This window comes from Doryrhamphus excisus, chromosome 11, assembly GCF_030265055.1.
Source record: "Doryrhamphus excisus isolate RoL2022-K1 chromosome 11, RoL_Dexc_1.0, whole genome shotgun sequence".
Taxonomy (NCBI): Eukaryota; Metazoa; Chordata; class Actinopteri; order Syngnathiformes; family Syngnathidae; genus Doryrhamphus; species Doryrhamphus excisus.
In genome coordinates this window covers 13,493,515-13,510,755 of record NC_080476.1, presented here as the reverse complement: position 1 = coordinate 13,510,755, position 17,241 = coordinate 13,493,515, and the positions used below count along the sequence as shown (strand labels likewise).

Sequence of the window (17,241 nt, the reverse complement as noted above, 5' to 3'; positions counted from 1 at the left end):
AAGCAGGCTAATACTAGCCTACTACTACTAGTAGTAATAATAGTAATAATCAGAAGAAGAAGAATTATGATCGTAATAATAGGCTAATTAATAATATAATTTTACAAAAAAAATCTGACATATTTAATATAATAGGGCAAAAGCAGGCTAATACTAGCCTACTACTACTACTACTACTACTACTAGTAATAGTCGTAATAATCAGAAGAAGAATAATTATGATAGTAATAATAATAGGCTAATTAAAAATGTAATTTTTACCAAAAAAAATCTCTGACATATTTCATATAATGGGGCAAAAGCAGGCTAATACTAGCCTACTACTACTAGTAGTAGTAGTAGTAATAATCAGAAGAAGAAGAATGATGATAGTAATAATAATAGGCTAATTAATAATATAATAATAATAATGATTATGATATCACTGATCGCTGTCCACTGGACAGAATGGTTGCAGAGCTTGAGCAGCGGTTTTGCAGTGTAGATTGTGTGTAGTACTTGTGTACATTTAATGGTGGACTAAAACTATTGAGTACTTCTACTAAATCTGTCCAAAAGTGGGAAAGTTATAGCCCGCTTTTGTTCATTATTTGTTTTTTGGGATTTTTTATTTTTTTGAATGTCTACTAACATTCATTCCCATCCTGTGCATCTCCAGGGAACTAAGCACCCCCTGTCCTCAGACCCTAGTGACGCCCCTGTTTGTGACACTCAGTGGGTGTATGAGGTCTGACTACAAAATCCTGCCTGTGGAGTCCAAATCTGAAGCCGACCTTGCCCACAAGCAGAACACAGCGTGTTACTGCACCCTAGTGTCCACTACCTGCCAACACAGGTTCACGAAGCCTGACTCCGTCCATCCCTGCTGACCTGGACTAAAAGGCGGGGTCCACCTCAACTGGTGGCCAGCCAATGGCAGGGCGCATACACTACAGACAAACAAGCATTCACACTACATTCAGAGCCGCCAATTAGCCTAGCATGCACGTGCGTCTTCAAGCATCTTCCAGCTCTCCCGACTGTGTAGCCAACATGCAAACCACTAGGACACCGCGCAGCCCTTAACAGGAACCATCACAAACACAATCTAATGATTACAGGGTCCTACATATGCTAGATCGCTTTTTGGCAATCCTTCACCGGAACTCCTGGATCATCCTGTGTGGTCGATGGTTCGATGCTTGACTTGACTAGAAGCCTTGGGGTTCAATCCTCTCATTCGGTGTGCAAGATAAACACTTGTTTACAGTGGAGCCAACACAAACGATGCTGAGTAGATAATATTTCACCAGGGGATCCTGCAGACACTTGATACCCACACAAGGTGGTTGGGGTGGGGGGGTCCTGTCACCCGACTCGCCGACGCGTCTTTCCTTTCTGCTGCACCGACATTGACTTGGTCCAATAAGAACACTACAACACGCATACTTTATCATTATTATTTATCATTAAGTTGTGGAAAAAGAACGAGTTCCCGCTGGTTTGGTGAAGTGTTTTCTTTCTCCAGACCACCAGGTGGCAGCAGAGGAGCAAAATGTGCCTAAACTTATTAGTTGAAATGAAATGAAACAGGCCCTCTGAGATCCATCCATTCATTTTCTATGTCCGACCTCTTAAAGCTATACACACGTCATTTCCTGAGTTTGTCTCAGCGCCACCCGGTGGCAACAGGAAATGGAATACGCATGCCACTGATGTGGCTTCAGCCATATTGTACTGAGCAGCCAATATGGAGACAAGAACATGTTAAAATGTTGGCCAGGCCCTTGGGGTGGGTGAACTTTACTTCCCGTGTATTCGGGCGGAGGTCCCTTCCTCGTGTTATGTCATAGTCACGATGCGGTGACCCAAAAGGGTTGGGTCCTTTGGAAGAGTGAATCAGTTAAGCAACAGGAAGACGCCCACGGCCCCTTCCCTCGCCCAAAGTACTTTGCAGTTCCTCGACTTCCCAGCAATAATCTGCAGCAGAATCCGGTTGGTGGTTAGCGTTAGCATTTGGAAATGACGTTAAATATCGGTGGATTAAAGCTTCAATTCATCCTTTTAGACGATGAATTCCTTTTTAGACGCCGTGTGGTACCTAATTTTATGCAAGCTGCACGTCAGCCACTTTCACAGCCTGTCACGGTTCCAGCAATGGCTGCTGACGTCAGCCGGCGCCGGGCTGTCACTCCAGCCTGGCCTCTGACAGGCCAACGCAGTACTTTTATAAATCATAGATGGCTTGGATACATACAGTATGACAATCATATCAATAATGGGATTATGAGTTGAAAGAAGAGAATCAAGCAGGGATGGCATCCATTTTATGGGCAAGCAAAGATGCTGCAAAAGCCTCGTCTCCGCATTACCGCCTACTTCCTGTCTGCTTTCCTGCACAGCCTCGCCGCCCACATTAGCATTCATCACCCGCGCACAAGTCACACACGCCACAACGCTCAATGGACGCTTTCTCCTCAATGGCCTTTGGGAGTAAATGCTAGACAGACGGAAGCGTTACAAAAATACAACTGATTTTACACCAAACATGCACACTTTTGACACGAGGAATATTTCCATCCTTTCCAGGACACCATCAGAAAATAATTCTGGCAAAGTGAAGGGTTAAAAGTCAAAAGGTACCAATCCCCAAACTTGAAACTCCTGACAAGGAGGTTGCTGCTAGCTTAAGGTTGGACTCTTAGGAAAAACAATCAGACTGCACTTCCGGAATAACAAACAAAAACAGACTGTGTACATATATTTATACTGTATTCTGTATATTTTGTATTTTCATTATTTAATAGATGTGTCTGCACCTACTTCACCAAAACTAATTCCTAGTATGTGTTTGATCATACCTGGCTATAAAACCATTTCTGATTCTGATGTGATTTTCTGCAGAAAAATTGTCCTTTTTAAAAAAAAAAAAAAAAAAAAAGGAAATGAAATTTCCAAAAATGTGCACATTGTTAGCGAGACCTGAACAGATCCGAGCCATCCAGGTTCAAAGGAACACAAAATGAAATGAAGACCCTCCAGCGGCCAACATAATCTGCGCTGTCAACACAAGCTGTTGCATTTCTCCGTTCCCCGGTTGGACTTGCAATCCAAGACGAGCCTGAACAAGTTTTTGCCGAAGTGAAGGAAGCGGAAGAGTCGAGCCAGGGAATAAAAGTATGTGTGACACGTGCAGCAGCGAGCGCTCCGGGCTCAGGAGACACAAAAAACAGGTTTGGTCTCTTCGGGTATATTATCCTCTACTCAAATCCCATGTGACACAATGTTGGATTCAACGGTCTACATTTGATATGATCAATATGGGACGCTTCTGTGACTCGGCAGGCCCCACCAAGATTTCCTGGTCCTGCAGGTCATCGCCCAAAGGAATCCAAAGACAGAAGAAGTCACGGCTACATAGCTAGCTAATCAACAATGATTCTAGTGACGCTGCATGATGACTCTATCCTTAAACCAACGCTACACTGTGAATCATGGACGCTGCGAAAAGGACAGACTTATAGATTAGAGCCCCCATGAACCCTCTCCCCCCACCGTACATCCACGCTACCCACAAAGGCAGCAGCAATGAGCTCACTGCTGTTGCTCGGTGACCGTGAGCCAGACATCTAGCGTTGCCACCACAGCCGAGAGGACGCACCATAAAATGAGTCTTCCCACAGTAAGGAGCAGCCAACACTTCCCTGGGATGAGTAAATAGAGCCGCCGGAATCACTCATACGTGAAGGGATAATGGCATGACAGCACCTTTTTACCCACTTCAACACTGTTCAGGCGACCTTTGTTGATTATTCAAAGCAGTCACAGGGCGTGGCCATGGCAACCGCCATCTCACAATGATCCATTTGTCTCAACTACACCTGCAACACTTCAATGACCAATTAACTTGCTGTTTTAGTTTTTTTTTTATTTTCCTAATACCATATAAAACTAAGGACAAATGTGAAATATAAATGTTAAATATGTATAAATAATTTAGTTTTTTTTATTTTCCTAATACCGTATTTTCCGGACTATAAGTGGCACTTTTTTTCCTAGGTTGGCTGTTTCTGCGACTTATACTCCAGAGTGACTTATAAATGAATATAAAAAAAAATAAGAAAATAAATGTTAAAACTAAGGACAAATGTGAAATATAAATGTTAAAATAAATGTTAAATATGTATAAAAATTATTTTGTTTTTTTCATTTTCCTAATACCGTATTTTCCAGACTATAAGTCACTTTTTTTCCTAGGTTGGCTATTCCTGCGACTTATACTCCAGAGCGACTCATAAATTAATATTAAAAAAAATAAGAAAATAAATGTTAAAACTAAGGACAAATGTGAAATATAGATGTTTAAATAAATATATGTATAAATAATTAATATAATAATATATATCTCCCCAAATTCATCGTCCGATCAAGCGTCATATATCGTATTTTCCAGACTATAAGTGCCACTTTTTTCCTACGTTGGCTGTTCCTGCGACTTATATTCCAGAGCGACTTATAAATGACAAATGTGTTTATGTTACATAAAAACTGGACACCTTTTCTGTTCATGTTTATTTTTTGGTTAGCTGAATAACCATTGTGTTAGCATATCTTATGTATGTTCTACCTAATTTTTGGCCTTGTGCGACTTATAATCCAGACAATACGGTACTATTTCTTAAATATTTTTGGTGAATATTTTGGTGACTTTATTCCCATTATTGAACTTTAATTTAATTTCCAACTTTTTTCTTTAGTGTATGAAGTCATGTGAATAAGGTTACGTGTCACAGTAAACCTTGAGAATGATGTTCGATATTTTTCCACTTCAAATCCACTTCAAACATTTTTTTTTTAGAAGAATGGGCCCTAATACTTGAAATGCACTCAGAAAGCAGTGAAAATGTTAATCATCCACTTTGAACATCCAGGATCAAACCACCAAGGACCTGGACGAGGTCGACTACGGGACATGATGGTGACATTGAATGACAGGAATACGGCTCTGTAATTAGCAAGGGGCTAAACAATGAACTAGATAAACACTAGACGACATTAAATGAAGATTTGAACACACCGCTTCAGGGATAAGTGAATCCAAATGATGTCCGAGATCCATGATACGGAACAGTCCACACGTATGAACTATGTGATTGTGACTGGGCTCCACATTACATGCAGATCTTATCGTTTCAAGATGATGTTACTTCAACGCTGCATGTGGATGTCAAGTTAAATTGGGGGAATGGAGAAATATTTTTGATGACAAAACTATGACCCAACGTGTGATCCTAAATTATAAAGAGGAACCTACAAAAGCACGAGGATGAGTGACAAAAAAAAAATCATTGTGTCTGCTCCCGAACGCCTTCCTCAAATCTATTCTCATGCTTTTCATGCTCGTCATCAGCACTTTGCAGATGACATGCAGACAACCTGGGGAAGTAAACGCTGGAGCTGAAGCAACCGTTTGATTCCCATGTCCAACATCATCCTTCATCTTAAAGCACTGTATGTACTTGGCTGACATTTCACAAGCTAAAACCATGACTGATGCTTGTTGGAATGAATAATAGCACTGATGTATATGTTCAGTACAGTATATGTATGTACAGTACTTCACATCATTGAGTAGAACCCTCACATTTCAGCAGCCACTACCAGACTACTTGCCTGTATTGCAGTACTCTACAGATTTACACCCACTCACAAACGGCCATGACTATTACGATGAGGACCAAGATTATTGTGCCTCATGTCATCATAATTAATAATAAATAATCATGGCCGAAGTCCGGCTTAGGGGTTATTCCTACTGTATACGCATAGGGAGCGTAGTTATACACCTGCTCCATAAATAACATTGAATTTAATTTTAAAATGCTTTTTTATACTAAACTACATTAATATTAATTTTTTTTTTTAAAATATATATTCCAAAAATTAATTCCACTGAGCCAGCAGAGTCCAGCCGACATGCCATGGCTGACATCAGGTTGAAAAAAAAACATTCTCCTCTCATTCCATGTGGAAGTGGTAAGTTTTGGGCGCGTTTGTCCCTTCTTCCCCACACCTTCTTAAAGGAATAGTTCAGACATTATGGAGTTATGGAGCTGAATTTAATCAAATTATTGCGCTTTTATTGCAAATGTTGTGGCGAAGGGCAAAGTCAGGAGCGGGAGTTTTTGGAGGAGGAGGATGCCCATTTGAATGGGCGTCTCATTATTTTATGGTGCAGAGGCTTTTTGATTGACACTAATTATTTTTGTATGAAAAGTTTGGATTTTTTGAGAAAAGTTGGCCCCCTGATGACGTCATAACAACAAGGAACCGCCGTGTCGGTAAGTACCTGCAGAGGAGGAGTCGTCGTGCTCAGAGCTGAGGTAGCCATCGCTCCTCCTGTCCGGGGTGCTGCAGCCAGAACGGCGCCCAATCTGCAGCAGGGGCGGGGACACCCGACACTCGTCCCCGGAGTCCAAGTCTCTGCTGTGGCGGAAAGGCCGTCCGGGGTGCGGCTGATGGACGCCGGGCGTCCCCTTGGGTGCCAATAAGTTATTCCTGACAAAATTCTCATTCATCTCCAAATCCTCATACTCCCGGTCGCTGTTATCGTCGCGGATCCTCGTCGTCTCCGGTCTGGGGTTGCTGAGCTTCCGCGGCGGAACCGGGATGGGCACCGGCTTGCCCACCTTGCCGCTGAACCTGCTCCGCTCCCGGCCGGACGAACCCGACGCCGAGCGTCCCGCGTCGAGCAGGTCACGTGACATCTTCACGTTCGGCGTCTTGAATGTCGCGAAGGCGTCCGCGTTGAAGTTGACGTCTCTGCTTTGAGAACTTTCCGGCTCGCCCGTCCTCCGTCGCGCCATGGTGGTCTGCAGGTAGATCACCTTGAATTTCTCCTCCGCCAGAGCCTTCTGGAGCCGCTTCAGGTTGGCTTTGGACGCCTCCAGCTCCGACTCGATGTCCTCCACCGAATTCAGGTCCATGTGTGGGACTTCGCCGTCGGGGAATTCGTTCCTCCAGTGTTTGGCGAATTCCTCCTGTTCCCACATCGCGGCGTTGAGTGCGGCAACTCCCGGCGCAAACCTTGGAATTGCTCCGTGTCCTCGCCGAGCGTTGGCGGCGTCAACGTCCTCCTCTTTCGGTACCGGTTCCGGTCTGTCGCCGTTAAACGGAGCACTCGGTGAACATCTCCTGTCTTCGTGGGCAGGCGTGCGCCGTGTGTGGACGGAAACCAACTTTTTGGCCAGACCGCTCGCAAACTTGCAACACTTCCTGTATCAGCCGTGTTGCCTTCACGACCTCGTTGAGTGCCCGTGCATTCTAGTGTCGCCGTGTTAAAAACGAATTATTGGCGTCGATAAGCAGGTGTTTACAAGCAGTATTATCGTTTTTAAATGTCCAAGTACCTCCCTGAAGTAGTTCTTCGTGTTTTGTGGAATATATAAGTGAAAATAATAAAACATACTTAGAGGTCATCGGGTAAACTTCAACCTTTTAAACACTTAGGACGTAAATATTTCCAATCGAAGAGCAAATAAAGGGTAGTGATTGTGTATTATAATGCATAAAATAATCATAAACTAAAAAAATAATTGTGCATTGAGTCATCATTTATGTTTAGTTTTTAAAAATCCCAGCTATCATTGAAGGCAACTTTGCTGCCTTTATTCTTCCATGACTTTTTTTCAGCTTTGTTTCAAACAGCCACTAAATTGCTGAAAGGAAGTGACGTATTTTTCGTTTTGATTTTTTTTTTAATGATTACTGTTCCCTCACAATATCGTTTTTTTCAGAAATGTATTCATAAATTATTGCTGTTTTGTGGTAGACTACAGTGTATTACTAGTCAAAAGTGAAATACAAGTGATATGTAGTATTGTGGTAACTCGGCAGCAGTAACGACACAAACCACTTAGACGTTATCTTACATAACATTACATACATAACAGCTTCTTAGGTTTGATGACATCAATAAGAGTTGCGCAATGTGGTGTAAACAAAGAATAATCCGAGAATAAAGCTGCCAATAGAAATAATCAAGCACCCCCCAAGGCTGATATGACCCCTGCAGATATGAATCACAAATCTGTTGCTATGAAGCAGGAAGTGTGTATGTAAGTTCCGCAGCAGAGTATATCTCATCTATGATATCTGATTGAAACTTTTACTGTTACCATGCTTCTATAAACTGATGATTTCATCATTTAGACTCGTTTCTTCGCTGACGTTGTGTATAAGAAATATAATAAATACTAAGATATAACTGCAATATGATTGGCTCGTCTCCAGCCGTGGATGTGTCGATGTCTGGCGCCCTCTTGTGGCCGTTGGTGCTAACTGCACCGCAAGACAACTGTAAACAACTTGACATGGAGATCGCAGCATCGATACATTTTTTTTCCTGTATTTATTGGTTGGATGATTTCCACATGATTGAAACGACAGTGAGCCTCGTTTTATCACATAAATGGTAGTAACACACATAGTCGTTAAACATTATGACAAGGAATGACTAAGACCACAGGGATATCCTTTATGACAACACCCAAAACACACAGCTAAAGCGACACGTCCCACGTACAATACAAGAATATCAAAATAGACACATATATTACTCTTTTGTGTAGCGAGGAAAGGAACATAATGCTATTATTATTATTATTAAAATATGCTGTTATCCAACACGTCTACACTTGAATTTGGCAGTGCAATTCAGTCTCTTTTAAGGCAACAATAGGAGAGCACCACAGATGCAACCACGGGAGTCACAGGCAGGTAGTGTCAAAGGCCACAAATACCCTCCCAGGATGTTACAAATATAGATTTTTCTAAGTGGAAGACAAACCACTACGGCTTGGGGGGATCACAGGTTGCGGGGTTATGCTCCTCGATTGGCTTCCTGAGCGTGGAAAAGGAAAGTCCACAGCGACTAGTCACCACAGTTTACGCACCTACTCAAGTGGTAAAGGATTAAGCTGGAGGTTTAATCTCATAAAAGGGGTTGATTTAATAAAAGTAGATCTTTAAATAACAGTATCATAAATAACCACAATGTTGCGTCGGCCTTCCGATGCAGCAAAGATTCCGCCTCTTTGCATAGTTAATTGCTGTGAGTAAATGCACAAAAGAAATCACCGAGCAGAAGATGGCGTCTATCGTTATGTAAGGAAAGTGCAAAAAGATATGTATATACAAATGGTTCTGGTGGCTCGCGTTTTTTTTTACGCTTTTCTAATGGCGCTCGCCACCAGGGTTTCCCGTCTGGTGGTGACAAACGCCTGTTGTTTTTCATAATAGGCTGCCTCGTTAATAAACGTGGGATACACGGTGCCGGAGCCTTGGTAGGGGATGGTCTTCCCGTCAAACGTTTGGAACATAGGGTCACCGGGGTTCAGCGGCTCCCAGTCGCAGTCCTGAAACAAAAAACAGCCACAGCCGGGACCAAGGGTGACTCCAGTGCGTTGCCGGCGGTGACATTACGCCGTGCGAGTGTTTTCGCGTTGTTTTTTCACCTGCAGATTGGGGTGCACCATGGCGATGATGTTTCCGTTGGCGTCCCTGGGGTAGTCAACACGCTCTGAAACGCGGAAAACTTCCACTGTGCACGAAGGGAACTCCATGCCTGAAGGACACACAGCAAACACACCGCGTTCCTAACATTGCAAAAGTCTGGACCCAGATGGCATCCTGTGATGGCGGACGGCGAGATGAGTAGTTGCAAGTGGAGAAAGGATGAGTGAGAGAGAAAGAATGGCCTTAACTTGTCACTGAGGTACAAGCAAAATTGTGTAATCACTCGTCTGTACATATGTACATATACAGTCTGTACAACAACATACCATTCAGTACATGGTTGTGGGGGGGGGGGGGTGAAGAGAGAACAAAAGGAGCCAAACTGGTCCTGTGGGGGAGTACAATATGGGACTGGCAAAAAAAAAAACACCTCACAAATAAGCACACTTTACAACATAAGAACTCAAAGACTTGCACCGGGGTAGGGGGGACGGGGGCCGGCAGGGAGTCGACCAACAAATAAATGCACATGCTCCTCCTGGGTACACCCCCGAAGTCATTTCTTGAGGAAATGTTTGACCTATTTCAATACCCATTACAGAATATTGACTTTACAATAACATTAATACAGCATGTTAGCTGCTATACAAATTCACTTTTATCTCCCCAAGTGGTCCTTCTAAAAAAAAGCGACAAAGCTAGCAACTTTCCGGTTTTACGCGACACATTTGGAGACTAACATGAAAGAATGTATGGCTCTTCTCAACGAACAGCGGGTCCTGCTGTGCACTCCAAGACCTCCAGCAAAATGGTAAACATCCTGGCATGAGGGTAAAAGGTCAAACTGAATCTACTGTAGGAATGAAGCTGGCCTAAAAAAACCTTACAATGTTTGAAGCAAAGGCTGTGAATAATTATGCACATTTGATTTTTATTTTTAATTTGCATACATTTAAAAAAAAATAATTTTTCATGTCACCTTTATGGGGTGTCGCGTATGGAATTTTGTGGGAAAAAATGAATTAATTCCATTTTGGAATAAGGCTGAAAAAAATGTGTTCAAAAATAGTGAGGTGCTGTTAATACTTTCCCAATGCTTTCCAGTGTTCGTGATTGTTATTGTTACGTTTTTTTTTCTTCTTGCAAGTTGGCTTCCGAGAGCGGGAACACGGATTCATCATCATGTCACATGTCGCGGCATTCATCGGCACCGCCGGGGTGGCCCGGAGACAGAAGATTACGGCACCACTGGCGCCAAAGACATGGAAGCCAACCAGATCCTAACAAGCAGGACTATTCAGCAACTGCCCAGTTTAGTGCAAAGCAACCGACTGCAAGTCATGCTGGGCATGAAAAGGAAGGAAACGGTCGCCTCGTGCATGTAAACATTGGACATGCTGCACCATGCCGGGGGGGGGGACTAAATCTATTCAGGGGCCTGAGTGCAGGTACGTGCGAGTGAGTTGGTGGCGCGCTCGCGGGCGACTTGTCATCTCTCATTCTGCGTCTTGTTAGGCTGAGCGGGACCAATTAGACTCCGGCATGTGCATCATTCTATTACATAACACTTTAGCAATGATATCACAAAAATGCAAGCTGAACAAGAACAAGTGGACTTGAGGGACGGCCATTGGACTGCATGTCCTGCTGTTATGCAGTACAAGCTGTACTCGGGGGGGCTATTCAACTCAATTGCTACGGGGGCCACATTGTCTGAAAGCTAAGGACCAGGGGACCCGGACTTCAACTTTGTATCGTTTAGTAGAGACAGAAGATCGCCGTGAAAACGTACCAGGGCAAAACAACCACAAATAATTGATTTAAAATTATTTGAATTATTTGTGCAATTTACTATTATTTATTACATATTATTATTTTCTTTTGTCTTTGGTATTATAAAGGGAGCCAGGCATTTCATTGGTACAGTAAACCTCGGATATATCGGACTCGGATATATCGGAAATTCGCTCACAACGGACAGATAAAAAAGAACCGATTTTTTTGTAATGCATTTCCAATAAAAATTCATTGCATATATCGGATTTTTTATAACGGATTTCGCCTATTTCGGACAAAATCTCCAGTCCCGTTCCAATGCATTTCCATTAAATTTCCCTCGCATATATCGGATGGCCGCATCGTGGCGCTCCGATTCGCCGCATCGTGACAGGCCGCTATACGACATCATTTGCAGCGTTTGCAGCGTTGCCTGCGCGTCCAGGTACATTGGAAACATAGTCAAGGAAGTGCCTTTTTATAACGGATAAAATCCCATTTACGCATATACCGGATATAAATCCGATATATGCGTAAAACGGACATTTTCCGGTATACGCATATAACGGATTTCGCTTATATCGTACAAAACCAGTGGGAACAATTGAATCCGATATAGCCGAGGTTTACTGTAATTTCACTGCTGTGTTTTTGTGCAATGACAATAAAGGAAGTCTATCGAAATAAAAATATAATAAAATATTTGCAGAAATGTGAGGGGCGTATAAACTTTTTTGTGAGAATTTTTTTGGATGGATGGATGGAAGAAATTCAAGAAATGCAACTGAAGTGATGACAGCTGCTACGTGCAACGCCCAACGTCCACGCTAATGCGCCAAAGCACTTACGAACCAAACAACAGCACCTCTGCTGGTTGCAACCAAGCGGTGCACTCCATTCCGACCAAGTGATCAAGTCATCGATAATTACGCTGACTTTAAGGAAGTACATACGTACGCGTTAGCCTCTGCTGGGGTCGTTTGTGTCTTACCTTGGTTAAACAGAGCGATGAAGTCCAAGGCATGTCTGAGTATGACCCTCATGGCTTCAAATATGTTACTCCTCAAAACCCCTTGAGGCTGAGGACCCACCTCCAGGCCTAAAAAAAAAAAAAAAACAACAATGAAAAAAGATGCAGATGTTCCACCCGCCTTGCAAGGATTTGCTTTCAGGGGACTCACCCACGGGATGTTTGGCTACGGAGCGGGAAGTGGAGTACTTGAGAAGCGGATGCTCGTTCAGCAGCACAAGGCAACTGGCGGGCGCCATGGCTTTCTGCAACACAGCGTGGATAAACAATATGGCCACCAAGTTGGGAGATGACCACGTGGGCATTTTAGCACAACACACAATACGTCCCAAACTAGCGTCCTTTCTTTTAACTCATTTTTGGAACGACTCGGTGACGGTGCCTACGTCTGCCGTCACAGCAGGTAGGTGTGGCTTTACATCATGTGTTAATTATTTAACATAATTAATGAAATAAATTAGTTACTGCCAGAACATGCTGTTTTTTTTGACATATTTTTTCATTGATTCATTAATTTTCTACTGCTTATCCTCACAAGGGTCGCAGGGGGTGCTGGAGCCTATCCCAGCTGTCTTTGGGCGAGAGGCGGGGTCCACCCTGGACTGGTGGCCAGCCAATCACAGGGCACATATAGGCAAACAACCATTCACACTCACATTCATACTTATGGACAATTTGGAGTTACCAATTAACCTAGCATGTTTTTGGAATGTGGGAGGAAACCGGAGTCCCTGGAAAAAACCCACGCATGCACGGGGAGAACATGCACACAGAGATGGCCCAGGGTGGGATTAAATACATATTTTTTGATTGTTTAAAAAAAAAAAAAATTTTTTTATTTTAAATGTGACACACATTGAACTCATTCAATCCCAAAGACGCATTTATACTGTTTTTATGAACCCAAACACCCAATACTTCTTTTGCACTAGAGGCAAAAAGAGGTGACACACTAAAAGGTGTCACTGTTAAGGTGTCACTGCAGTTAAAACGACCATAAAAAACGGTCACAGGGTGGCATTTGGCTCCTAACATTATATTGACAGACTAACCAACTGGTTGCTTTAACTGCTGGTAATCAGTAAAGACCTACTCAACCACATTTGGCCGCAGGTAAATGAATGTCACGGGGTCACCAGGGTGCAAAAACGGCCCCCTGAACCTCTCCAGAAACATGCTGAACTCGTAGCACACGCTAACGATACCGAGACTAAAGACGTGATGTTGCGTTTCTACGGAAAACAACCTTGATGTAGTTCATCATCTGCAGGTTGAAGTGGTCTTTGGAGTTCTCCAGAATGAGAGTGGAGCCCATGTTGGACGTGGTGTTGTGGAGGTCGAAGATGACATCGTAGGCCTCCGGGCTTCCTTTGGGTCCAAATATTCTGTTGATCTCCTGGGCTCTCTGCACCTCGTAGGGCAACTCCTTGCCTCCCGCAGCACTGTGCACACACACAACGTATCATGAAAATGGCCATCACGTGTACCTACTGAGGACACAGCGGCAGGAGGTAATGGGTTCACTATCTTGCCCAAGGATACGTCAACACAATTAGAGGAAGGCTGAGGATCAAACCAGTGCGGCTCAGTTTTTGTACGATTCTTCTTTTGACAAAAATACCTAATATTGGTTCGGCCAAGCAGGGCACCGAGCAAACTGGTCTGCGGAATCGAGCGTCCCAGCAGAGTATCTACATGCTGTTGATTCAGCCTCTGTTTATTGTTTATTATTGTTTATTACAGATCCCAATTAGTCACTGCAGTGAAGACCATTGTTCGTGGGGTCAAAAAAATTAATTACAATTAACGTCATTACAATTAAATAAAACTAAATCTAAACAAAAATAATCTGAGATACAATACAGTAAACCTCTGATATATCGGATTCAATTGTTCCCACTGGTTTTGTCCGATATAAGCGAAATCCGTTATATGCGTATACCGGAAAATGTCCGTTTTACGCATATATCGAATTTATATCCGGTATATGCGTAAATCGGATTTTATCCGTTATAAAAAGGCACTTTCTTGACTATGTTTCCAATGTACCTGGACGCGCAGGCAACGCTGCAAACGCTGCAAATGACGTCGTATAGCGGCCTGTCACGATTCGGCGAATCGGAGCGCCACGATGCGGCCATCCGATATATGCGAGGGAAATTTAATGGAAATGCATTGGAACGGGACTGGAGATTTTGTCCGAAATAGGCGAAATCCGTTATAAAAAATCCGATATATGCAATGAATTTTTATTGGAAATGCATTACAGGAAAATTGGTTCTTTTTTATCTGTCCGTTGTGAGCGAATTTCCGATATATCCGAGTCCGATCTATCCGAGGTTTACTGTATTGGTTTGGCCAAGCAGGGCACCGAGCAAACTGGTCAGCGGAATCGAGCGTCCCAGCAGAGTATCTACATGCTGTTGATTCAGCCTCTGTTTATTGTTTATTATTGTTTATTACAGATCCCAATTAGTCATCACTGCAGTGAAGACTATTCTTCCTAGGGTCCAAAAAATTACATTTCCAAACAGTGATTACAATTAAATAAAACTAAATCTAAACAAAAATAATCTGAGATACAATACAATGGAATACAACCCTTAAGATTATTGAAGCCAACCAGAACAGCAAAAACTATTCCAATTTACACACTCTGTGAAGGATGGTTAGTGGTTCTTTTAGAGTTGGGACATTATGGACAGACTCCGGCCAGGAAATCTTTAACCCTTCATAACCATCTCTAGCTGTGCGCCTTGAGCTGCACGTTTCCCAGTGTTTGACTTCCAAAGAGTGATTGAGATTGAAGACTGCATAAAATCACTTTTGAGGGTTATTAAATGCTGGCGTCCTTTCAAGTTGACAATGGAAAACATCAACAACTGACAATCGCAGTAATACACGATACAATACAAGAGCATCCATCTACCCCCCCCCCCCACATGCGTGCTCCAGATGATCCTTGAGAAGTACGTTTTGACCCCCCCTCGCCAGTCCTGCCCTTTACAGCCCAAACAAGCGCTTCTCTTTTTGTCCGTGATCTCTTTTAGCATTTCAAAATCCCACCACATCCAGGACCTTCTCCAAATTACTGTACAACGGCACCTCTCCTGCCCATATTGTCTCTCCGTGCACACATCTGCACTTTAGACCCCATTTTCACTGAATATCTGCCATTGTGTGGCCCGCCCGTGCATGGCCACCCCGGCCAGCATGGTGCGTGTTGATGAGCTGTGATGTCCCGTGGACATGACGGGCCCACTGGTGAAGACTTAACAATGAGCGGGAGAAGAGCTGTCAGTCTATTGAAGTTGAAGAGACGTGCACCGTGGGCTGTTTTTAGCAGGCCTTGAAGCTTCTTAAGTCGCCTTCAGGAAAAAAGGCTTGGAAGCTGGAGCGATGGCGGAGAAGATATTTAAAGATCACACCGTCAGCATAACTTCTTGACGATATCTGGATGAGATACTACGCAGCATTACTGTTAAGTGCACTGCTCTTTACTTTGTGTACTACAGCAGGAACATACTGTACTCCATAGGAGGCGGGTCCAGACCGCTTTTTGGGGTTTGTGTTGTTACATCGTGTCCACACACTGAAAAATGACAGGATGCAAGGTCCACTCCATAAAGCGACAAATATAGACATGCTTGTAAGTTATATATAAGTTATATTTCTCCTCAAAAAAAAACAACAAGCTACTGATCAAAGAGAGTTATGGGTTATAAGTTCCATGTTACATGATCAACCAGACATGAATGGACTCAAGGAGTTTGGTACTCCGAGGACCTCCTGTCAGGACTTGGTGCCCAATCGATACACAAACTCGCATGCGACAGAATCAGCTCTGATGAAAACAACAACACGGGTGCTATGACGTCACGACGCTTTCGGCTCGGTCGGGACGTCTCCATCGAATCGCATTAGGCCGCAATTGCACGCGCCGCCGACCGCGTGAGACAGCCGGGCTTTGCATAAGACTTCATTTCCGCTTTAGCGCACACGAAAAGGAGCGCACAGAAACGGGATTTGCAGCTCGGTCACGTTCGGCTCACGTTTCTGTGCTGGCTGCCAGTCAGCTGACGACCAGGGGGGAGGGGCTTGTTGCTGGAACATGTAAACACTAAACACTCTGGCCACGTGATCTCGTTAACGGCACGCCAATAAGCCGATATTCGCCAATGGAAAGACGTTCCGTGACATTACCTGAGGTTCTCCGGGGTGAAAGCCCGGTTCAGGTCGGTGTCCACGTATCTGGTGCATTTCTCCACAGCCCTCGGGTTGGTGATGAAAGGCTTGGTCTCCACCGTCTTCCGTTGGATCTCGGCGCCGTTCTTCATCCACAGGTTAACCAGCGTCACGCCGGACATCTCGTTGCCGTGTGTCCCCCCGAAGATAGCCACCCTCCTGGCCTCGCTGAAGCGGGCGCTGTGGCTGTAGGACGAAGACATGGCGGGCGGGACGAGTCGGAGGTGTTCGGGGCTTCGAGCGCTCAAGACGACAAAAAGAAAACTAAAAAAGTTTCCGGCCGGAGCTCGGCGGTGTGTCGGGTTTTAAACGCCTCCTCCCGTGCTTCTGCGCTTGCGTGGCGTGGCCGCGGGCTCAGTGGAAGCGGTCACAGAGCACATGTCTACCTGCACTACTGTTGCTGTTAACCTAGCACCGCCCACTGTCAGACGAATACTGTACTACACTAAACAATCATACTCGGCGTTCACTTCCGGCGATCCTTTCAAATTAAACTACCGCGTTACTTCCGGTGATTGGCGTCCCAACTGTTATGTACCATACGTAACCTGACAATAAATATTGCAATTAACTGATAAATACACAATTTAGTAATATAAGTAAAATACAAAACTTCTGATTGTATTTTTCCACTAAAAGTATCAATAAATAAAAATGCTCAGGTGCTGGGTGCTTTTTCTTTGTAAACTATCAAT

General features: G+C 43.8%; 2 protein-coding genes across 3 annotated transcripts in view; both read right to left on the bottom strand.

Annotated features, from left to right (window-relative positions):
* The window catches only part of abr (ABR activator of RhoGEF and GTPase), a 78,013-nt gene extending 70,741 nt beyond the window's left edge, over positions 1-7,272 (bottom strand). The window contains exon 1 of one of the 2 annotated variants that reach the window (XM_058086229.1): positions 6,329-7,272. In XM_058086229.1, coding sequence (XP_057942212.1) covers positions 6,329-7,031 — 703 coding nt within the window. In that variant the 5' untranslated portion in view covers positions 7,032-7,272. The remainder of the gene's footprint in view (positions 1-6,328) is intronic. The other variant, XM_058086230.1, reaches the window with a different exon arrangement.
* A 1,098-nt stretch (positions 7,273-8,370) lies between these two features.
* Positions 8,371-16,958, bottom strand: aspa (aspartoacylase). The gene is made up of 6 exons (XM_058087302.1): positions 16,505-16,958; positions 13,548-13,743; positions 12,453-12,546; positions 12,263-12,370; positions 9,495-9,604; positions 8,371-9,395 (listed from the first exon to the last, which is right to left on the bottom strand). Exons 1-6 carry the CDS (start codon positions 16,747-16,749, stop codon positions 9,204-9,206), a joined length of 945 nt encoding a protein of 314 aa, XP_057943285.1. The 5' UTR covers positions 16,750-16,958; the 3' UTR covers positions 8,371-9,203.
* Between the last annotated feature and the right edge of the window lie 283 nt (positions 16,959-17,241).